At 41.2% G+C, this 24,572-nt stretch overlaps 1 protein-coding gene and 1 long non-coding RNA gene across 10 annotated transcripts in view; one reads left to right on the top strand and one right to left on the bottom strand.

The window, feature by feature from the left end:
- PDCD6IP (programmed cell death 6 interacting protein) overlaps window positions 1-19,036 on the bottom strand; it is a 32,296-nt gene extending 13,260 nt beyond the window's left edge. Inside the window, exons 1-7 of one of the 3 annotated variants that reach the window (XM_085226551.1) lie at window positions 18,670-19,036; window positions 12,043-12,097; window positions 10,277-10,346; window positions 7,062-7,189; window positions 6,349-6,502; window positions 4,384-4,484; window positions 1,848-1,979 (exon numbers count right to left, since the gene is read on the bottom strand). In XM_085226551.1, the coding sequence (XP_085082677.1) occupies window positions 1,848-1,979; window positions 4,384-4,484; window positions 6,349-6,502; window positions 7,062-7,189; window positions 10,277-10,346; window positions 12,043-12,097; window positions 18,670-18,875 (846 nt within the window). In that variant the 5' untranslated portion in view covers window positions 18,876-19,036. The remainder of the gene's footprint in view (window positions 1-1,847; window positions 1,980-4,383; window positions 4,485-6,348; window positions 6,503-7,061; window positions 7,190-10,276; window positions 10,347-12,042; window positions 12,098-18,669) is intronic. The other 2 variants (XM_085226550.1, XM_085226552.1) reach the window with 2 other exon arrangements.
- On the top strand, window positions 17,150-24,087 carry LOC104911561 (uncharacterized). 7 transcript variants are annotated; one of them, XR_014884002.1, is made up of 4 exons: window positions 19,145-20,179; window positions 20,691-20,880; window positions 22,300-23,172; window positions 23,640-24,087. It is a non-coding gene; the product is annotated as an uncharacterized LOC104911561 (long non-coding RNA). The 7 variants fall into 7 exon arrangements; XR_014884003.1 differs by having other exon boundaries at window positions 19,146-20,179; window positions 22,763-23,172; XR_014884004.1 differs by having other exon boundaries at window positions 19,149-20,179; window positions 20,691-20,746; window positions 22,763-23,172.
- Window positions 24,088-24,572: the final 485 nt, after the last annotated feature.

Raw genomic sequence — 24,572 nt, 5'->3', positions numbered from 1 at the left:
GCCTCACAGCCAAATCTTATAGGGATCACAGGTTAAAGGCAGTGACACTTCAAAAACCTGTTTACAAAAGAAGTCACCAAGTCATTTCCAGGTCAATTTAAATTCAAAGCTTGCTTTCACAGGTATCACAGAAATTTCTCAAATCTTGCTCAAGGGCATAGAAGAAGCAAAGCCAAAGTCCTGGTCTCCACCCCTACTGCTAATACCTGTCTAACCTTGAGCTCAGAAGTGTTGCTGGGTCCTACTACAAATTAAAACACAAATACCGCTGCCTCTTCACTTCTGTTTGCCAAAGCTACATAAAGCCCTAAGATCTCCGGCCTTCCTACACCCAATTTACTGCAAGAGAAATGCAGGACAAGACACTGTCCTTAGATGGTATTTGTTCCATCCTGATCACATTCGTGTTGCAAATACGTAAAACCAACATATTTAAAAGGCAATTTTACTCAAGGCCTACATAAAAGCACAGAAAGTCAAGAACTGAAACTTCTGAGGATTGTACAATGGAGGGACGTCCAGAGCTGTATTACAAATAAAACTGAAGTTTGCTAAGACTTTGTAAGAAATCACCCACCAGCAGTTCTGTTGCATCCCCCTCCTCCCTATTACTGCAGACTAACAAGCATGTGCCAGAAACAGGAAACGACAGAAGAAACAGGTAGGCATCATACATACTTTAACTTGAAAATTCGTAACAAATGTTCTATTTCTCCCCAGCCTAATTTGGTTTAGTTTTTAAAAAGAGAAAACAAAGAGTAGCACTTCATAGCATCTGAAATTTTTAAAAAACATGAGCAGAAAGGACAGCAAGTCTCTAGTTTAGTAAAATAAGACAGGACTTTTTGCACCATTCACGAGGCAGTACTGAAATAAGTAATAATGGCATACTTCCCTTCAGACTTCACAAAAACATCTCAACTATCAAGCATGAAGGGATATTTTTTGTACCAGAACTCTACATGAAATCAAGGGCAGAAGCTTATTAACAATACAAATTAATAGTAAATCTGATCTAGACAGATCTGTTAGTGGCAAACATTTAAAAAAAAAACTCGAAGATTCTCTAGCAGTGCAATCCTAGAGAAAAAAAGAGCTCTGCTAGATGGATTTGGAAGTCAAGAGAAAGGTACAGAGGTATACCTTCATTCTTCACCAAAAAACTTGTAACAGTAACTTCTAAAATGTCAACACAATAACTCTATCTTGTAACTTTCCTGTTATTAATAGAGCACATGGATCCCTAGACAAAATGGTACTTCCTATTTCCCTTTCTCAAGAACCAGAAACTTGAAGAAAACTGTTAATTTAAGATATTTTTACTATACTACACTGAAATAGTGAGAAGATCTTACCCATTGCTATATTATAAATAAGCCCCTCTGTAAATCAGGTGTAGATACAAAAAAAAAAAAAAAAAAAGACGAAAAATACAACTGTTTGTGTTTTTCAAAAATCACTTATATCAGGATTGCATTAAAAGAGTTAAGTATAGACAAAGCTGAATTTAATTTCTTTTTATGACAAAATTACTTAGGAACATTTATTAACAGAACTGTTAACTATTCTGAGGAAAGAAGCACATGCAAATGTAAAGATACAGATTTAACAAGCAGGATCAACGGTATCAAAGTGCCCCAAAATGAAAATGCATCATTATAACAGCTACAGATCTATTTCTCATCTATGCAGCTACTAATAATTTGATTCATGTGATAAATTACTCTGCAATTTTTGAATGTTTCAGTCCTGCCTATTTCAGTTTTAAGACACTCAGCTGACATTTCAGGACTTGAAGTTTTCCCATATATTTTTCAGAAAAGATAAAAAGTATTCAAATTACCTACCTGCAACCTCCCAATTTCTTCACCAAATTTCTTCTGCTGTTTTGCCAGGATAGACTGATGATATTCTGCATTGGCCTGCATAATGCAGTGCTTTGCAGCCAGAACAGGAAACACCTCCTGGAAATAAAAATACTGACCAGGGAAAGTCCAACCACATAAACCACCACAGACAACATGGGATGCAGGAAGAAAAAGGAAGAAGAAAAGGAAATTAGAATCACCCAATTAATGGTTTAGATAGGTTAAAATATTAGAGGTAAATGTCAGAGATGACACGACTTGGCATGGATTGAATCAATTTTTTTCTTCTTTTTCAATCTGTTGCTGTAAGTTTCTTGGTGTCTATTATATTAGATGAACTAGAGTTTAAATTCAAACCATGAAGTCGCAACATTTACTCTAGAGATTAGGAATGCATGCATATATTAGGAAGGATAGTTGCAAGAACACACCCAAATGCCCCGAAGACAAGACAGTATTCTTAAAAGGAGGAGGAAGGAGTGGGAGGAGAAAACCATTTTTTTTTGTTTGGTTGGTTTTCTTTATACGTAGCAGCAAGAAAATAACATCTATCAAGAAAATAAGTCTAAAACCATGAAAACAAAAAACAAAAAGAACCAAAAGATGTAAAGCCATTAAAAGTCATTTTAGACTTTCATATGAACGCACTTATCTTCACAGGAACACCAACCAAGACATGAAGAAAACATTATACTGCAGGCAACAGCATTAGGCACAGCCTTTGATCAAGGATTTGGCCTTGCTGTTCTATTTCTTAAACCAAGGAGCACTGGAAAAGCAGAGTGATGTTGTAAAGAACTCATACAAAAACCTGCTTCTTCACATTTGTGCAACCTTGATGCACCTCAGAGATGAGTAGTCCAACTTGAAACATCAGCAGACTAGGAAGCCTTGCAACTGGAATATGACACATCAAGTTGACTTTATTTCACACCCCTAAGCACGTAACGGTTCTCAGAGCTGATATTAACTCACAGAACCAGAAAACCTTACCATGTTATTTCGAATAACCAATTGACAGATTACTGTAAAACTGCAACAGGGAGCAAATCTACAGTTTAGAAACATTCACAATCACAAAAGACAAAGCAAGGCCTTCTGTTATATCACATTACCTCAGAATTCAATTACAACCACAGCACCTAGGCAAGAAATTGGTCCAATCTGTAAAACACCACTGCACATGCAACAAGAAATATGTGCACACAAAGGAATCCAGAGTTGAAGCCAAGTAAAACATCAATTGAACTTAGGCTTTTTTTCCCCACACATATATTGAAAAGTCACCGACTGTCCAGAGCAAAGGCATTTGTGTAATTTAGTCCTTAAGAATAAAAAAAGCACACTTTACTTTAGCAGTTCTACTTTAGCAGAGTAGCCCTTACACGGTTCCTATAATTCAAGATTCTACTCTGCAGAAAAGTTTGAAAAACAGGGAAAAAAAGAGAAAACTGACATGATTTATTCCAGAGGAAATAACTGCCATGACACTAAGGATACCTTTGTGGCTTACAGGGCATATTAAGTTATTGAACCAAACATCAATCATTTTATCACTGGTAAAAAATATTTCTTTTTTCCTCTGTGGTGGTAGGTTTTAGTAGATTTGGTATATTTGACATTTCACTTTTATGATGATCACCCACTGCAAGCTGGGATCATTGTTTTAGAAACTATTAATGAAAAGTAACTGAAAATGAGCAGCTTGGGATGCTCCTGTGGATATTCACACCACAGTCACTACGGAAGACAAACTCCAACTTTTACTACATACAAATTTCAAGAGTCTAACAATATCAAAATTAAGTGCCTCTTATCCAAGATTAAAGATCTCACACTGCACAGAAGAATTCCTACTGTTTTATGATTTAATTATAATTGATAGAACCTTCCCAACTTCTTAAAGTACTTGTTATTGAAAGAATGTGGTAAAAACTATCTTCCCACTTCTTCCAAAAATTAAGAGCACTCAAATTAATAGTCAAGTCTAGACTGAGGTAATTTATAAATATCAAAACTGCTTTGGAGGTGGAAGAGGAGAAGGCAGGAAGAAGAGACACTTTTTCAGCCATGCTTTTCATTAACAAGTAGGTGATAAATGCCACCATAATAACCTGTTATCAAGACAGCAAATTTCACACAAAAACACTGAGACTAGAAACCAATTAAACCCCATTAGAAATGTTAGTCTGAAAACCCAATTCAGTAAGATATTAAGTAAGAAGGTATCCTTGAAGGCATCAAATATTCCAAGTTCACTTTAAGTGAAATATGCTGTAAGTAAACACACTTTAATTACATTTTTTAATAACTGTAATTACATTTTTAATAATTATTTAAAGTAAGTGATATTTTTCTTCCTGGATTCTTCAGTTTTTCTAATTACAGCTTCACACATAACATAAATGTAACAATAATGGTCAGCTTTTCTTGAGGATACCACGTGATGCATATTTCATTAAGTACACTGCACACAACAGCAACAGATCCCATGTTATTTCCAAGAGTTACTAACCTTGGGCAGAGTATCTTTGTACTGACACTGTTTGTAAGCATCACCATAGTAATCTGCAGCTTGATTAGCTAGTTTAGCTATGATGCCATCTTTCATTTTATCTGAAGGAAGAAAGAAAAACATTATGATTATGATCAGTTTACACAAGTCAACAGGTTAATTATTTCATCCTCAAACAGCAATAATCACTAAGGGAATATATTTCACATCAGAGACACTTGTGCTCAGCAGCATTCCCTGCCTCGCGTTCTCACCCAGTTTCCGAAGCCAGAACCATTAAAAATAAGACATATCTGTTCTTATCTCCTTTTATAATCATCTCTGGCCTGCACTAGCAATTCAGCCTTCTTAGATGAAGCAAGCAATCAATGCAAACGTTGACCATCTAAACAGCTGCTCTTACAAACAAATATTTTCTGATTCAGGTAATTTTTTGTGTATGGCCAGACTGATGAGCAGTAGTGGGAAGTACAGGAGAGGCGGAGTGGAAAGCCATAAATACTCAAATTACTGAAATCAAATCCAAAATGTGCTGTTCATTCCAGCACACACACGCCTACAACACTCAGATACGAGCTATGATGTTACACATTTATGCTCTATGACTTCAGTGCATTTAAGATATCCTAGGCAGATGTTTTCCAGCGTGGAACAGGTTAGAGATGACAAATGAAGGAAAAGGAGCGTTTGTGATCTGACAACTTTTTTGTTAAAATGTTTTTATTAAATATTTAGTTAACCGAAGAGAAACAAGTAACATCTAAATAGATGGAACTGGAAGAATGTTCTACAGTTTAATCTTCCTCCGCAGAGCCTGAGCATTAATGAAAAATAACTATTCATACAGTAGCCACGCTTCTATTAACAATGGAAATGTCAGAGACTATTTGTCCACACAGATAGTTTGGAATAGATATTTTCCTGTTACGAGCTTTAGTTTTCATTCACACATCCTAAAAATATTGCAGCTACTAATGCAAACCTAGAGAAGGAATAACAATTATATGTAAACTTGGAGACACTTAAAACATTAAGAAAGGCTCAGAAATTGAAGAAGTAATTTGCAGTTCTGCAATGAAGTTAGATTTAGCTGACCAATTTTTTTTGTCAAACAATTCCCCTTTCAATTTGTGAATAAGTGCAGTTTCACCAGATATCAGTTGAGTAAGGCTACTGAACAACCCATCTCATGAGAGTCGAATCAGAAAAATTGCAAGTAATGCAAATAGACAAAGCAGCAAGAAGCTGGATTTGAGTTCTGAGACCAAGCTGTGAAGCACTTGTGCCTGAAAAACAGGTTTCCCATGTTGTCAACTACAACACTTCACACAGTGCATTTATTTTCCTGAAGGGAAAAGAATCTCTACATCTGACAAAAATCTACAGCCTCCACAGTCAGATTATTATTAACCTGTGCTTCTAAGACTGGAAGACTTGTATCATAGGACTAACCACATTCATTCATTAACTAGGTGCATGTGGACTTTCAATCAGCCTTGCTTTATCATATTCTGAATAAGAAGTTTTGCTACCAGCACGATAATAAACATAAACACAGCTTATTAATAAGCCAAAGGACATTAGCTTCTCGTTGAGATTCTCTAAAAGGCAAAAGGCTACAATATTTTTTCCCCTGTGAAGAAACATACCAGGTAAGATCTTTTGTTTCCCAGACAGACAAGTACGTAATCCAGCAAAATCCTTCATAAAGAAAGACTAATTGTTTTGAATACAAAAAGAAAGTAAAGGCAAGTGGAACAAATGCACTGTCAAATGAACTTTAAATTCTAAAATGACATCTGTAGTTTCTGTTTGATGACCTGTATTCACAGAGAAAGGTTGGAAATCTAAAGGCAAAATTGAAAACCTGAAAGGCCAGCCATCATCTCTTAATAATTTAAGATGATTTCATGTTTTTTGAAGTTACAACAAGCACATGAACACAACCTGAATGTTAACGTATACCTCTTGTTGCTTTCAAAAAAAACACCTCTTGTGCTTGAGCCAGCATAATGAGACTGAGGGTTCCAACCGTGTCTGGAGAGATGTCCACTGTAGGTTCTCTGCTCAGAGCTGACAGGACGGTGTCTTTAATGTGTTGGAAAGCACCACTTGCAAACTAAACAAAATAGAAAATTAACATTTTTCTTATTCCAAAACAGGCTTTTGCTCTAATATAATTCATGCAGTAATTACAAAGAACTATAAATTCTTTGGTATACAGTCTCTCATTTATTGTTTAACTATCCAAACCAACTCCAACTTGCAACTTCTTGTTCCTGCAGTTACTCACGTGGAAACGCTTATCAAGAGGGATTATAAAAGCCAAACTATACTGGTGATAGCTAACCATGTAAGAACAGGAAAAATGTAATGCATTCTAGCAAGAAGAATTTAAGCGAGTATTACTGTATAATTTGTTAGGAGTAAACTTCATATTAGCTAGAATTACTAGGTTTTTAGTTGGAGGCTATTAGTTCCCAGCAGTCTTGGGGGAAGGGGCAGAGGCGAGCTGTTATGGAATGAAATCTTTCAAAACTAGCAAATAAGCATGAGCCAATGCCATCTGCTCAGCCAATCCACCATTGTAATTAAAGGAAGAAAAGACATGCAGCTGCAAAATTGATGTTCTAAGATAGATAACTGAATTCCAAAGCATAAGCAGGGAGCCTCTGTACCTGATAGTGTTTAGCTGCAGCTTTTAGCCCTTCGTCATTATCTAGATTCTGTTCTGCTGCAATCTGGCTTGCCAATGCTCCACAGTTGAACAAAACACAGGTCTTCTCATACCCCAAACTTGCCAGAGCTGCAATCAAGAAAAACTGTTATCCACACTTTTAAGAAAATAGTAACTTCCAGTACTTGAACATCCTACAGACAAAGGGACAGTTTCAAACTAAAAAAATAAAACAATCATAATGAACTTTTAAAGTAAAAATTATCTTTGACCCAAAGGCTGAACAGATCCTGTTCAATATTTCCACTAAATGTTTCAAAGTGAGGAAGAGTCATAGCATAAATATCTACACAATACATGAAATAGCTAGAAAGTCACTATAATTACAATGCAATGGGGTTTTTTTGGCTCCTGAAATATAAGAACATATTTTAGATTATCCTTTACTCACGTGTGTGACCTTTTAAGTATCAGTCACCCTGCAGCAACTACACACTGACATGTTCTTACTGTATCTTGAACGCAGATTGCCCTTCTTTCATTGAGAGCAAATGGATTCACATGCTCTGTCTTACTATACATTGAAACGGAGGGAGTTTTTCCCACCCTTTACAAATATCATTTCACACTGAAAATATTAACAAATATAATGGATGCATTCTGGTTATAGATGTACTGAGACAGCTACAGATTTACTTAAAACATGTGCTCACTAGAGAGCAGCATGGCCTGTTCAGACTCAATTCCTGCAGTACTTCAAAGCCCCAGAGGATGGAGCCCCCAGTTCTAGTAACAGTTAATACCTTAACAGCAACTATTTTGAATCTACTAATTGCCTTCCAAAGGTTATTAGAATTTCCAGCACTGGCATTCAGCCAAAGACTGCAGATATTCTGTGCTCCATGGAGAAGACAAAACTCAGTTACTGCATTCCCCATTTCACAAACCCAGGTCCGACTGCTGAGTTATAACACGCAAGTAGTACCAATGGGGCACATTGTTTTGTTTCACCATCATCCAGCCTCTTTATTCAGCTGCTACTTTATCTCTGAAGTTTTTACTCCCTGACCTGCACTAAATTTTAAGACAAGCAGCCACTGTATTTCATTTAGGTGACAGTCATTTATCTACATCATTTCTCCTTTAAGTTTACTTTCCAGAATTTTTCTAAACAGCGTGTTGTACAGGCTACATGTTAAGTCAAAAAATTAAAACACCAGGAAGTAAAGAAGACAAGGTCTTAATGTTTCTGAAGTGCAGAAGTGCTCTGTAGCTAGAATTACTTTACACTTTGGATTGTTTCTCAAGTGTGATTTACTACAGTGAGAACAGCTGTTAAGCAATATAGTTTTCCTCAGACTCATCTGTTTATAGCTCTACCTACTAACTTAAGCCAACATGTTTCAGATTGCATGCCATGCTATGAACTGGGTCACTTTTCCAACAGTCACAGTATCTGCTAGCTACCCTTGTGATACAGACTGGGATACAGGGGAGAACAGGAAGAAAGCAGTCACCACAGTGAAAGCCAGAACTCTCAAGCCATACCACTGGATCTCACTTCCACAGAAGTGAAAGGAGTTGTGTGTTGAATTTTCATCTGGAGAAAGAATTTTCCTCTTTAGAGGTAAGCACATTTTACTCCCTCAATAACGGAAAACTTGGCCTCGTACCGATAAAGCCCACTGCCAATTCTCATCTGAAAGGTTCACACATATGCTATATTTCACCTGGAGAGCAGCATCTGGGCAATCTGCAATGTAGCACTAAAACCACAGACCAGTAAACTCCTTTTGTTAATTTCTTCCCACTAAGGTCTGTTTTAAAGCTTCAAAACAGTTTTTCTTCCACTGCTCGTTAACTGACCATTACTCACAAGTCAATAATGAATGTCTTGGATATTGCACAGGGACTGCTGCATAAATCTCTGGCCATCTGCCTCACGTTATTTGGGGTAGTATATAATTAACCTGCAGACAAGCAAGCTTTCCTCAAACCGCCCTGACACTGCATGTATTCAAATTCTCAGGACAATCACCAACCTTATGATTACTGATTTTCCCTCCTAGTTTTTTATACATCTCCGAAAAGTGACAGACTTTTTAAGTAATAATTATATATTCTGAACTTCATTATGAAAGAAAAGTTATTTATCATGAAGCAGAAGCTCCCCAGAACACAGAGCCAAGCAAACTTTAAAGAAAGACACAGCATCTTCAGGACAGTCCCTCATTACCCACAAGAACTTCCTAGAGCACTTTGGAAAACTGAGCAAGAAAAGATGTGTAGCACCTGCTTAAGCACAGGGACATGGTATGTTGTTACACACGGAGTTCACATAAACACAGCTGTGGCAGCTGTATTCAGAATAAGACACGAGAGCTTCAAAAAACCTACAAAAAAAGGCACTCTAACATTTTTCAAGCTTTGTCCAGAGCTTCAAAATTGCAACGGTCATCCTGCAATGCTAGTCATGATAAACACTTAGGTATAAATAGAAATAAATAGAGAATGATGACTCGGCTGAAAAGCTTCTCACTTGATTCAAAAGGATTTAGTCTCAGTTTCTGGATTTGGAACACTTGCCAATACACTTTATGACTGTGAGTTTGCAGTGCAGAATTGTCCTTAGGCAACTGAAACAAAACAGACTAACTCCTCCACGTCCACAGGAGACTAATGTTATTTCTCTCTCTTCTAAACGTTCAATACTGTATGAAGACATTTTATAAAGAAGTAATAGAATAATTATTTCAACATATGGGAAGGAAGATCCTTTTATTCTCTGGAACAAAATGTGATGCCCAGTTACGTCACTGAATTCAGCCTTCTCCTCGAGAAGATTCAGCAGCACATTTCAAGAGAACCCAATTCATGGAAAGCCAAACAATCATCTACTATTGAAACTTAATGTTAACTTGAACAATTTCGACTAATGCCAGTTCAGAGTGTATAAGTTAGTATAACTATTATCAGACTGAGTATCTATTTGTGCCTTCGGAAAACTAATCTTGAATCTCGACTTCAATTTTATAGAAATCATGTGCATGGTACTGAGTTATTAGCTATGTTAAGAGATTAATCTGTTATTATTGCAGGTGAACTCATGGAAAGCTCTACTGAAAATACTATAAAGACTACCAAACTTTCAGTTATATAGTTTTATTAAATCTTGATAATATTTTCAATGCATGCATTTTCAGTACAACTACATACCCAGTTTGACAGAGCCTCCAAAAAGCGATCCTTTGTCAAAAGCATCTTTCCACGTAAATGTTACACAGACCTGAAAGGTATAAAAAAGATGTTTATTTGTAAAATTAAATAATAAAGCTTCAGAAAATATTCCAAACTTACTACTTATCCCTTTTTATTCTAACTACACGAAGCATGTACTTCACTTGTGATGTTACACACGTTCTGGAAGTTTCAGGAAATAATCAACATTACTTGAAAGTGTTTATTCCATATTTTTTCCTTCTCGGTAGTTTTCCTAAAGTACTTCTAATTCATGCAAGCAAGACAAATCCAAAAATAACCCTCCAGCTCTGCTCCTATTCCGAGTGACAGACGTGTTTATTTCCAAACTGACTCCTTCCACACCCACCATGACAGACAGGTAAGGTCACCATTAAATGAAACCACCCAGCCATGCAGTTTCCACTATTCCCAATCACCAGCATATCTAGAACTGTTTTGTAATACAGTTTTTATGACACGCATATTAGGAGTGAATTCAATTGTCAGGAAACGCATTCAGAAGAGAAAGCAGGTAAAAATAGTGTTTTCTTATATTACATTTCCAGCACATATGTCAAAGACAATTTAAATTCTTCACACAGCCTGTTTTGAAGTTCCACAATTTGATTCAGTCCATTGAACAAGTTGTTGGCCACAGGTATCAGCCCAGAAAAAATAACAGAATACTTCATTTTCAAATGCCCTGAGAGGCAGAGCACAATACTGTTCAATAACATTTTCTTCTAGCAGAAACACTGGTTCAGGAAGAAGTTCTGGTCCCCAACTCCTCATTCCCACTGACTGCTTCTATTAACAGAACAGTTTACAGATCTGTAGTTCCTGCTTATAAAGTTTTCCAGTTCACTGCATCCCAGGGTTTGCAGATCACCACACGGAAACTTCTGCAAGTTAAAACCAAGTACAGTTTGGCTTGGCTTTACCAACAAGTGAAGGCAGCTACACAGAAAACTCAAATCAGTTTGAACTCCATCAAAGCCACTCCCTTGTAATCTTTAAGTCTGAAATTCTGTCCTTTTGGTAAATGCCTCTGAAAAACAACCTGTGTCTTTTTCTCCCAAGATAAGAGTCTATAAACATATTCCAGTCTCCACCTGAGGAAAGAAATCTTTTATCTCAGCACGCAGAATTTAAGCTGAATTTGTCATCTGAATCATAAAATAGTAAGTAAATTTGGTAGGGGAAAAAAAAAAAAACCACCTTTCAGAAGCTATGCAATTTATAAATGCAGAGAAAGAATAAGCAGTAAGCTTTTCATTGGATTTAGTCTTTTTGCTGCTATGAACGAAACATCTGTCCTGCCTCAAAAGAAACCAAAGATCATATTGCATCCGTTACTAACTAAAGGTTTTCCCATAAAAATCATGTTTTTAAATAGCCTTTATAACATGGTATGAAATAGATTTCCTGGAAAAAGGAGAGTTGAAGAGGAATCCTCCAGCCAAGCACAACTCTTTCTAACTTAAACCACAACCATCAGCCAGCACTAAAGCTTTCCCAAATCTTTAATAAAGAAGCAATCGTGACAATCAGAAATGAAGTTTTAGCACAGACTATGTGAGTACAGGCTGAAAATAAACAAAGGTCACAAAAATAAGGATCAAAGATTTAATGCCCTGCCTAAGCTAAGTCCTGTTTAGCGGATTATGCCCAGGCTTGGAAGTTGCATCCTAGATGCCACCATTACAGTTACTTCTGTGTAAGGGTTCGATGCATCTCCTTACCTGATTCTCAGAGAATGGAAATTTTGGTTCAATCGAACACAGCTGATCATAATATCTACAAAAAAAAAAAAAGAAAAAAAAAGGTATTAGAAACCAAACCAAGAGCCCTCACTGTCAAATTTGCACGTAAAGAAGAGGGTAGCACAGGCTCCCCACTGCTACCCAGTACACTATGGGGCTCACTCATAGCTATGGAGGGCATCTGCAGGACAAATCCTGCCTAAAGGAATTCATTTCAGAAGACCAGTGTGTTCAAAGAGAGGCTTATTCAGTGACAGTCAAAGAATTAATTAAGAATTAAGTAGCACAGATTAAGCTGTCCATGCCACATTCTGAAAGAGAATGTATTAAAAAAAAAGTTATACAAAGGAGACCCCATGTGCATAAAAACACAGGAATACATTAGACATAAAATCATGCTGCAAAAGTAAGTACAACACTTAATATAAACAAGTTACTTAATGGGCTCTTGTTCTGAACATTACGACCCAGTCCCCAGTCATTTCCAACTGACTTGTTTCAAATTCAGCATCCTGGAAACAGAATTTGCTTTACAGTTTATCAGCTGAAAAGCCCAATCCTTGATAAAATTCTTCAGTTGTAAGCTGTTGTCATTGGAGTATATTATCACAGCCACTGTGAACTAAAACCAAGTCTCCGTGCCAGTATTTTGTCTACTCAGCAGAAGATGTTTGGGAAAGTGTCAGAAAAGTGGCAAGAACAGCACAGTTCCCCACACAATCTTTCCAAGCAACAATTAGCAGCTGAAAGTTTTCCCAAGTTGCACCACTAATTCAGTGGCAGGCAGCATGCAGAACAGAAAGCCACCGAACTGCAAACACATCCCATGTGAAGACTGTTTCTATGCTTCTCCTTGTACAAACTGACATATGGGCATATACCCAACATTATATTAGTCCGTTTCTTTTAAGCAATTTATGTTCCCAACATTCAAAACATCTAGCTTCTCAATCTGAATCACAGTAAACATCACCCCTGTTTCTTTAGAATGTGTTATCAAATATTAATCAGTCTAGGACAGGAAGCAGATGTTCCACAGGCAAGGAATGCATGTTTAAAAATTCAGGAAACATTTCTAATATACAATAAGAATAGCACTGACATATGCTTCAGTAAATTACATCTACCAATGTACATAATGATACGGGTTTATGGCTTCAACTGAGGCACTGCAATTCAAAAGACAATATGCTAAGCCATGTCAAAAGCTACAGTAATCTGCTACAGTGACTCTGCAGAAGGTCTCTGACCAGTAGCACTGAGTTTTATTAGAAGATCTCTGGAGCTGTTCTGTGTGACAGTGCTTCACTCAAGATAATTTCTTACTTAAAACAACAAGTATGTAAAAGCCAAAGGGCTTTAAGACACTTCATATGAGCTTTAAAGCTTGTGACAATTCTCCTCTTGCCTACACAAACCCATAAATCTGCATTCTATCTTATCATGCTTCACAAGTAAGATTGCTATAAGATGACCTGTTGGTACAGAGTCAGATTTGAGATATGCTTCTACTCAGAGACATACTCTAGAACAAGGTGCTTTCCCAAAAGAACTAAAATGGTGGTAACGAGCTGATAAACTGTGCGACTGTAATATCAAGGTAACATAACTTTCTTTCAACACGAAGGAAGTCAGCACATGAAAGGCAGCAGTATTTAAAAGAATGCTTTTTTTTGTTAAGTGTTTGTGTGTGGTTGTTTTTTTTAAAACATTCTGTCTGTTTTCCATCTTTCATTAGATGACCATAGCTTGAAAGCACATAGCCCTTGAAGTAGTTAAACACACCTTAGTTACAATTTCTTTTTTAGTTTAAGACCTTAATCAAGGCCTGATCACATAAAAGTGCACAGAACAGCAGCCCTCTTGTAGTTACAAGAGGTTCAGTTTTGCATGGCGATGCTCTCATCAGTTTAAGTTTGGTCTGAATCATCACATCATTACCACCTCCTCTCCCCCCCACCTCCACTCCCTAGGAGGTTTAACTGACACGGTTTAACACAAGCAGTTCAGAAATCAGTGAAATAAATGCTATTACTAAAGATAATTTCAAGTCATGTACTTTGATATTTCCTCCATTGTCCTCTGCTGGTCTCAGCAGGTTCCATTTTGTATTACATAAAAAATGAGACTTCTCTTTTACTCTCCTCACGTCACCCAATTCAGTTTGTCATACAAGTTACCCTCCTACAGTCCTCCCATCACCTTTCTCCTCAGCTGCCAATAGGACAGAATCAAGATGCACAGCTCGTTCAATGGCCTTGCACGCCAGATGCATGCAGTCAGGTGCATGTAAGCAGTGGCTGCTGGCAAAGACTCTTCTTAGTATGGTCAAAGGACAGCCACAAAGAAATCAAGAGGTGCGAGCTTCTACCAACATGCAGTTGCTCCATTTAACATCCATGGATACCAACAACAGAGGGCTTTTTGTTTGGCTGTCTTTTTTACAAATAAATTCATACCTTGTTTGCTGTTTGAAGTGTGTGGTGGTGTCATTTCCTCTTACTGAAGAACCTGAAATCCTATTCAAGACTCAGGTCTCTTTAAAACTCTGCAGACCTTCCTCCCCCACAAAAAAAAAACCCAACACTTTTGCTTAGCAGTGACTAAACATAACGATAAGGGTAAGAAAACACCAACCAGAGAACGGCAAGCAAGCAGTACAGCACAAAGAGAGAAACCATTAAAGGAAAGGCCACATCTGATACATGAGTCAGTAACACATAAAGGTGCCATTTAAAACAAAGTTACAGTAATTTCTAACTGTCCAGACACCAAGACCTGAAGTTGCTGTGCAACATAGATGGGCACTGCACATGTGGCTGTGTTAAGGTGATGGATTAAAGAAAGTCACACAAACCTATCAATGTGTGCCAGAGTTCCGGCTACAGCAAGAAAGGCAGAACAGATGTCAGCAACCCAGACCTAGCTCAAAGTGCAGGGCTCGTTCACTAAAACGGGCATTACAGGCTCCCAAATGCTTGCAGAAATGAGAAACAGCAGCCAAATGAGCTGGAAATCAAGGTCTAATTAGCATTTCATCGAAACGTAACGATATGATTTATGCATTAAGCTCAACTCCCCTTTCTCCTTCAGACAATCACAAAGTAAAATCTCCTTCAAAAGAAGCTAAAAGAGGCCAAGATCTGCCCACTCTCTCAGATAAGAGCTGGAGTTCTGAATCCACAGATGGAAACCAGAGCTGCAGCCTTCAGCCTCCACAGGATCTGACGGCTCAAAATAAAGCCACGTGCACACACACACAAATCTGCAAGGGCTGTAAGCAAAATTAAACCAATTAAGCTCATACCAGCACTCCAGAGAACAAAAATGGAGTCCTGGTTATCTTTAGAATTAAGAGAGGAAGCGGGGAACCCCTCGAAGCTATTATCAAGCTAAGGAAAAGAGCACAACATCACACTCGGTACGACAGGATTTAAGGAGAAACGTGTCCAAAAGCTCACGGACGTCGCCTTCCGAGCGCTCCGATTCTCACAGAGCACAAAGCCTGGAGGCAGGCAGCAGTCCTTCCCACTTACATTTCCCCCCCTTTTCACCGGGTGCCTCAAGTACTTCTCCAAGAAGCGCTTACATTCATCAGCCACACAAACACAGCCTACCGGCCGCTTTCAGCGCTTTTGTTCAGGGTTTATCTAGGTAATGGAGCCACAAGCGAGCGTATTTCTTCTCCAAAAGAAAAAATATGCAGTATCTAAGCAGCGAAACAAGGGGGAAGACTGAAAAACAGGGGACAGCTCTAGACTTGTTAGCAGAAGATTATGCCCTCATTTCTTAACATTTAAGGAGCCTGCAGCGCTCTACTAAGGAAGATGGTTTAACGACTGTTTACGAGGGTGGAGAGCGACAGGACAAGGGGGAACGGTCTTAAACTGAGGCAGCGGAGGATTAGGTTGGATATTAAGAGGAAGTTTTTCCCCCAGAGGGTGGTGAGGAACTGGAACAGGTTGCCCAAGGAGGCTGTGGATGCCCCATCCCTGGAGGCATTCAAGGCCAGGCTGGATGTGGCTCTGGGCAGCCTGGGCTGCTGGTTGGCGACCCTGCACATAGGGGGTTGGAACTGGATGAGCACTGTGGTCCTTTTCAACCCAGGCCATTCTGTGATTCTATGGTCTAAAATGTCACAAAGAAGCGAACGGACTTTGCAGTTAGTTCTTCCAACTTTGCTTCACTAACAAACCCATTTTAAACATGGCAAGTGTGAAATCCAGCTTTAACCTTGCTAAAACTGTTAACTGAAACACAAGACTTCACACGGCTCCAACAGTAACAACGAGATAGCAGGAGCTGGGAAGGGATGAGAGCTTTCTCAAGGCAGTTGGAAGTTTGGGCTCCTTCCAGCAAAGCTCAGCTGGATGCTTCTGTTTCAACTTGTCAGCAACTGCTGGCACCTTCCGGAACTGAGTATATATAGCAGAATATTCTTACAGAATAAGAACTTATTTTCCAACAACTGGAATGGACATGAACAGTCAGACATGGATAAAAAAATGCATTGTTAAAGATAAGAAACAAATTTTGACAGTTTTATTTCTCATTTAAGTACATTTTATGCCTATTCTATTCTGTTTCCATGACTAAGACTGAAGTAAATACAAAGAGATTTTGGTTATAATCTCTGAACTTACAGATAATTCAAACCATCTTAACTCACTCCCACTATAAAGGGAACATTCTCAAGCTGCAGCATCATGAATGCAGGTGTTTTATGAGTGGAGGCCTTGACAGAACTGCTGGAGAGAACATGACTTGCTCATACATAATGTGGCAGTGTGAAACCACACTCAACTTCTGACTGCTGCAGCAGCACCCGGGCAAAATAGCCATCTGCTGACGGATAGCGAGAACAGATCTCTGCATATGGAACTGCCTTGAAAGTTGGCTAATTATGCAATTCCGATCAGTTTCTCTTCATAATTCCTGAGGTAGTTGCATAGTATGGCTTCAATTAACGTAATGACCTGGCTCTGAAAGAGGGATGTTTCCCTCAGCCATTGGCTTTCAGCCATACTCCTCCTACCCTCTTTTGTTCCAGCTCTGAGGTTCATCTGACCTCTTGCTGAGCTCATTTTCAAGTTTCAAACCTGAGAAAGAGCCACGTACACCTTTTGTATTCTAGAACCGAGGAAGAGAAAGAACAGAACTGAGGAGATATGGCAGCACTTTCTCCATTCAGCACTTGTTAGATGAGGTGAGGTCATGTGACAGATCAGGACCAAACATGGATTTCAGGTAAGAAATTAATCACAAACCTGATTGGCACAATCAGAAAAAGGAGCCCGATTCCAGTGTTCGAGGGAAGGGGACGTCACACCCTTCAACTTGGCTGAGTCAATCTTTCTGTTCATAGATGCTCATTTATTTCCCTGACCTTCAAAAGGCATGCACAGTAATACCCTCAAAAGCATAAAGAGTAATAAGCAAGAATAGAACAGGAAGCTGCACAGATACCATAAAACACGTAGTTTTTATAGTCCAAACACCCAGTGTGGGCTTGATAAGCCTTTAAACAACAAAAAACAGTAACTACCTTCTCTGTCATGTATCTTTTCCACTCCTTTTACAGTTCATAAAAAAACCCCAGTGAGCATAAGATATGTTTGCTCTTGACAACACTGCAGAAGCATGTCAAGCTCTCGGCTATCATTTCTCTGTGCACTAGGAAATCCCCCTACTTATTTTTCTCTTTAAGAATCTTAGTGCTAAAAACTCACTGAATCTTCGATTCTAACTATGAAGACTGAAGTCTGTGCTTGGTGTTCACCACTGAGTTAATCACAGTGCCTTCAGCGATTAGAGCTACAAATAGCTGAGCTTGAAATGTTTCCCACGCAGGAGAGAGGAGCAGGATTACCACAGCGAGGCAATGCTGTGATGCATCGGCATTATACAGAGACGCAAAAGGGTGAGCATTTTTGCAGGTGACAGAGCTGCGGGTCCCAAAGCAGCGCTCATACAGTTTAATAGGCAGAAGGCTCAGATGGAAACTTATCCAACGTACAGCAGCTCCAGCACAAGGCCCCCCTTTGCTTCCTCTTAGCAAAACCTTTTAGCAAACTGAAAGCGTCAAGCAGAGAAATAAGGCCGTGACTTTGCAAATATACTTAAAAGCTGCTGAACAGGTACTGAACAGCTACTGAACAGGGTCAGGAGCATGAGGGGAGCTGAAGAGAAGCCATCAGAGACAGCGAGATGTAACAGAATCACAGAACGGCCAGGTTGGAAGGGCCACCAACCTCCGCATTTAATACTAGACGAGGCTGCCCAGGACCCCATCCAACCTGGCCTCCAGGGACGGGGCATCCGCAGCCTCTCTGGGCAGCCTGTTCCAGCACCAACGCTGGAGCGGAAGGCACGTCCCGTAAAGCCAACGGCGTTTACCCAGCTCCCACTACCCACATTCGGAAGGGGAAGCTGGGAGAGCCGAGGCCTGCGCATTACTCCCAGCCCAGGCTCCCGAGCCGCCAGGCACCCGCTCGAGGCGCAGCTCCAGAGCCGGCCCGACGGCCCCGGCCGCTTCCCGACGGCCCCGCCCGCACCGCGCCCCCGAGCCCCGACAAGGGAGGAGAGGCGCGGCCGCCCCGGCCCTACCTAAGGAGGGTCTCGAGCGCGCTCTCGTGCTTATCGAGCGGGCGGCCCAACGCGCTCTTGCGCAGCTTGCTGAGCTCCTCGGCGGCGCGGCAGTGCTCGGCCTGGGCGTCGCCGCTCGGGTAGCTCTGCTGAATGAACTTGCAGAGCGGTTTGGCCAGATCCACCTCCGAGGCCTTCTTCAGCTGCACCGAGATAAAGTTCGTCATGGCCAGCGCGGGACGGCGGGCGGCGCTCAGCTCAGCTCAGCTCAGGCCGCTTCGCGCTCACTTCGCGCCTCAGCCGAGTCCCGCACCCGGCCTGCCGGCCCGCTCCTGCACAGCCGCGCACTTCCGGGATCGTCGCGCGCTCCCGACGCAGCGACGTCACGCACGCACGCACACCGCCCCCCACCCGCTTTCCCCGCCTCACGCACCGCCCGCGTCGATCGCCGTCGCCCCTCGGCGGGCGCTGCGGCTGCGTGTGGGGGTGGTGAGTGCCGGGAGGGGGTTGTGGGGATGAGCCTAGCAGCTCGGGAGAGCAGGGGGATGCGAAGGGTCCTGAGAACACCCTAAGAATTGGTGTGTGGGATCACGGAATCGCGAAGGCTGGAAAACAGCTCTCGGATCGTCTCGACCGATCGCCGGCCCTCCACCGCCGTCCCACAGCCCGTCCCTCAGCGCCACGCGAACGCGGTTCTCAGACGCTTCCAGGGACGGTGATTGCACCGCTTGCCCGGGCTGCTGTGCCACTGCGTCGCCGCTGTGAGAAGGGGTTTTTCTCAGTATCCAACCTAAAAATAAGTTGGAACGTTAGTTCTTCGTGGCAAACGCTGGGATTGAACGGCTGTGGAGATGGTGGAGGGCCTGGAGCACCTCTCCTGTGAGGAGGACCTGTGCGTGCTCAGCCCGGGTTACTCGGGCTCCGGGATCCCTGAAGGGAGGCCATGCAGAGGACGGAGCCAGGCTCTGCCCAGGACCAGCGGCCGTGGGCACAAAGCAGAGCACAGAGCTCCCTCTGAGTGCCAGGTAGCTCTCTGTGCTGTGTGGGTAGTGGAGCACTGGCATAACCTGCCCAGAGACGGGAAAGTCTCCTTGGAGACATACAGAATCACAGAATGGCCAGGGTCAGAAGGGAGCTCAAGGATCATGAATCTCCAACCCCCCTGCCACATGCAGGGCCACCGACCTCCCCATTTGATACTAGACCAAGCTGTCCGGAGCCCCATCCAATCTGGCTTTGAACACCTCTAAGGATGGGGCATCCACAACCTCTCTGGGCAGCTGTTCCAGCACCTCACCACTCTCTCTGTAAAGAACTTCTCCCTGACATCCAACCTAAATCTTCCCTCCCTGAACTTAAAACCATTTTTCGGAGACCTCCAAAAGCACCTGGGCACCGTGCGCTGGGTGTCCCTGCTGGAGCAGGGGCTGTGCCAGATGGACCTGGAGGCCCTGCCTGCCTCAGAACCACTGTGATTCTGTGAAATCTCTGCTGGCACCAGAAGGCAGTTTCATGGTTTCTGTGGGCACAGGTATGTCAGGCACGCAGCTCGCTTTCTGCAGACTCAGACAGCACGGTTCAGCCAGGCAGGCAAGGCAGCCTGTGAGGCTTGGGCTGCTGCACAGTCCCCCTGCAGCTGTGGGGCAGTGGGGAAGGAGGAGCAATACATTCTGCTGCTGCTGCTTGCTGGGGCAGTGCAATGAGGCGGCTGCTTACAGCCCTGCCACCTTCCTTCTCTTGCAAACTTACACTCACAAAAATTCCTCTATGTATATATTGTATTTGGTACACATATATATGTATGTCTGTGTGTTGGTGCTGCCCACACACAGTAAATACCTGTCCTGATTTCAGCTGCAATGCAGTTAACTTTCTTCCTCCTTCAGTTTCTTGTAGCTCAATCCAAAATATAGCAAAATGTAGTTGACAGAATTTTCAATTTAAAATAGAGGGAATTTTATCATACAATGAATATAGTGAGTAAACTGTCCCACCTCACTCCTATCTTGGTATGTGACTTCCTCACTGCTTTCTCTCCCCAGATTTTATTGCCCACGCCCACTTGTGAGCACGCCGTCTCTCGGACAGAGGCCGCCAGGTAGCCTTATAGTGACAGCATTTTCCAGTGCCAGGGAAAACCTCCACCCTCACAAGCTCAGATCCTGATCAGTCTCAAGATAGAGCCTGCCAAGCAGTTGCCTCCCTTTGTTTCCAGCATCAAGACTTTGTGAGGTATAGTGAGCCCACACGGCATTACACGATGCGTGGCTGCCTATATAAGGGTGGGGAGGCCATGAATACCTCCCTGCACAACAGTCATAAACACGGAAAGGGTGTGAACAGGGAAGGGCAAAGACTGCAGCCATGAGATCATGCTTTTACTTTGGAATCCCGGTGACCTTTAGATGATGTTGCTTAACACATGCAACCACCGATATTTTGCGTTCCTAAACCGCCCACCAACACGGCTCAGAAATTTCACTTTGTTTCAGAGTAAATTGCCGGAAAACATACAGGTGGTTTGCTTTTTTCCCATGGATTTTTTAGTGAGGATTCATCTGATAACTTTGCTCTGGTTATTACAATTATCGTAAGCAGTACTGACTTGTCTCCTTGTTACCTTGTGCCCAGTTAAGTATGATTTCCCAATTTAGAGATGAAGAAGCCTCACAGTCACTAGTTAGCAGCACAGGGAGCATAATCTGCATCTTCTGACTCAGAGTTCTGTGCTTTGAACAGCAGACCATACTTCCTTCTTCAACAAATTCATGACAGCATCTAAAGGAACTTTAGAACTTAAAAACAGCTTTCCTCTGAAATGTTTAAGGTAATGCAGCATAAACAAGTTAGCTGTATGTAAGCACAACCAAGGTCACTGATACATTTAATTTTGGTGTAGACAGATGATTAGATGTCCCCTGTTTTCCTCTCTTTCCTAAACAACTATTATGTATATATAGAACATGGCAGTTTGGCAAGTGTTTCTAAAAGGCAGATTTGATTTCAGTTGGTGTTTCTGCATGCTTCATATGTTTTGTCTAGGATTTTTGGACGTAAAAGTTTTCACTACTATTATACATTTGCTTTCTGTTAAAAAAATCTGTATACAGATCTTTCACTAAGGCAAGTTTTTATTCTGTAGACTTTCATCATGACCCTTTATCCATAGTGTAAGGTTGCCTTGTAGCAAAAGCACTAACTGGCAGGCAGATGCTCTACGAAAGTGAAAAATCAGCAAAAAGAAGTGATAAGGCAACTCATTGTTCAATTCATTAAATCTGATGGTTGTCCAGCATAACACTTCATTTAATCATTCATATTCAATGCCATTTTGGCACTCCTGACATAAACTTCTGGGGACAGAAATTAAACCAAACCTTTTATCACCACTACTTTTTGACATGAGTTTCAGTAGTCATGGCCTCAGTTTCCAGAACTGGGGAATGCAGAAAACAAATTGTAAGTCAGACTGGACTAAATAACACATCTAGTCCTACTACCCATTTAAAAGAAAATATAAAATTCTCCTAGCTATTCTGATACTAAAGCCATGAAACGTTTGCAAGACATGGTGATGTACTGGTAAGAGATTGCTGTTTTCTTTTGTTAATATTGCTTGGGAAACTGGTTCTTCCCCACCCCCATCTGGAGGACCACCAAGGAGGCAAGAACAGAGCTATTTAGGACCACACAGGAAGGGGGAAGAAAGGTCCAGATGAGGAGTGATCCCCTTTAAATACTGTTTTCTTTGTGTCTGGACTCAAGTCTAAACACCCATGGCTCTGTGAAGGACCAGAGCAAGTGCTGCTCAGTGACATCTCTCTGGTTGCTCCAACCAGCCAGGCCATGGCTGCCACATAGCAATGTCACTGCGATGACGCGTTGGTGTCATGGTGATGTTTGAACATTGCCCAACAAAACACCCCAACAGTTCGGTCGGATTTCGCTTACCAACTGGCAGGGCAAAGACTGCCTTACCACAGAAATGCCTCTGCGTGAGAACTCCAGTCAGAGAGAGACAAGGAAAATTAAAATTTAGCCACCTGAACCAGAAACATCTTCTGTTTCAGTGCCAGAAAAGCCTCAGGCTCCTCTTCTCCTTCCTTCCTAATAGGATGAAAAGGAACAATATGGGATGCTGCTGCAGCATGGATAAAGGAAGAAAAAGATTCACTAATTTTTCAGATGAAGAACAAACCACATGTTTTCCTCACATTTCTTTTGAGGAGAGCAAAGCCAGCATCTCCTCAGCCCTCAGCTTTCCACAGAAACTCTGCAACTGGTTGAAAGTGACCAATTTAAGATGATTTGGCAGTGTCATAGTGGAAACTGTGTTGTCATCGATGAAGAAATATTTAAGCTGGGAAGGAAAGGACCTGTGAGAGTTTTTCGGACTACAAGCATGAAAAGCTTCATTCACCAACTTAATTGTATGAATTCACCAAAACACACTGTGACAGCAAAAGATCTCCTTCAGTTGCCAAATTTCTTGCAAAGGAAGAAACATTTGCTGCTTACAGGAAGGTATGTCAGTTACTACACACATAAACCAACCCTCACAAGATTCTGGTGGGAGGGTTGGAGGTTCCAAGAAAATAAGTCCTGGTAATAGAGAAGAGGATGATGACAGTAAATGTTCTGATCTCCATTTCTTTCTCTGTCTATTTCTGGGTATTTTAGAGTAGCACTGCTGAGTGGTAGAAATATGAATAAGATTTGGGTTATATCCCAGTTTGAACCCATGGAATAGAAAGATAACTAGATCAGGATGTGATGTCTATTTACTTCAGTATGTTTGCAGCATAACTTGTTTTAGTCAGCCTAAGCTGTAGGATTAATCCGACCTATAGACATTTTTAATTTTAATTTCATTGAGCAATTAAAAGTCTTACTTCCTGTATCTTGCTGCCTTCCAGTCCCAATTGGACAGCAACTAACTTGTCTCTGCATTTTTCATTCACTCTTCTACTCTCACCCATGCTTCATGACAGATGATCCACAACTGCCTGAACACTGCCAGCAAGGTGTTGCCCTGAGGAGAGGAGAGGTGGCTGCCCCTGCCCTGCAGGACCTGAACGAGAGCCACCTGAGGAGCAGACCAGGTGCCCAGCTGCGGGGAGCAGCTGCTGGGTGAGACAAGAGCCTGCTGGCAGCACCAAAGGAAGAAGGCGCAGAGACAGCAGCACCCATGGGCCCCCACCACTCAAGTGCCCTAAGAAAGCCACCACCCAAACCAGTGCTGCTCCAGCCCTGCCAGACCTACTGCAGCAGCACAGAGGGAAATGTGCCAGCCTCTGGCTCACTCCCTGCTGCCACTGAGCAGACAGATAATTCTGGCAATATGTTTGAGTAATACACCTTCTCCACTCTCAGGTCCTTTCATTTATTTATCTATTTATCTCTCTAACTGTTCTGGAAATAAAATGTTTAAAGAATAAACTTTTCAGTTGTCGTGTTCTTTTAGTCGTTCTTTCATTTATTTAATGGTGAAATCTCCAATTAAATCTATATTTTGTCTTCAAAAGGAAGCAGCAAAAGAAATGATTCTAGCATCAACTTAATGGTAAGATTCAAGCTCTAGATTCTAAGCTTAGAAATAACACAAACTCCAAAGCATTGTTTAATTCTGCTTGTATATACTTTTTTTTTTCATAGCAATTCCCGGTAGAAGTAAATCTTTTTTTGATAGAATTCACATCACAAGTTAAAAGGCAAGTAAGCTTTAAAAAGCACACTGCTACACAAACTTCTCTTATCACTCTTAATTCTCTAACTGCACACAGAAACAGAATTATCCAAATCATCTTACTTTAAAGTAAGATGATTTGGATATATTTTCCTGAAAGAAACACAACCCAAACAACAACAGCAAAAAACACTAAGCTGTATCGATACTTTAATAACTTCACTTCTTCTCCACCACA

The sequence above is a fragment of the Meleagris gallopavo genome, chromosome 6, assembly GCF_905368555.1.
Source record: "Meleagris gallopavo chromosome 6, MGAL_WU_HG_1.1, whole genome shotgun sequence".
Classification (NCBI taxonomy): Eukaryota; Metazoa; Chordata; class Aves; order Galliformes; family Phasianidae; genus Meleagris; species Meleagris gallopavo.
Note: the sequence above shows the minus strand (reverse complement) of the source record. Positions and strands in the feature narration are given on the sequence as shown.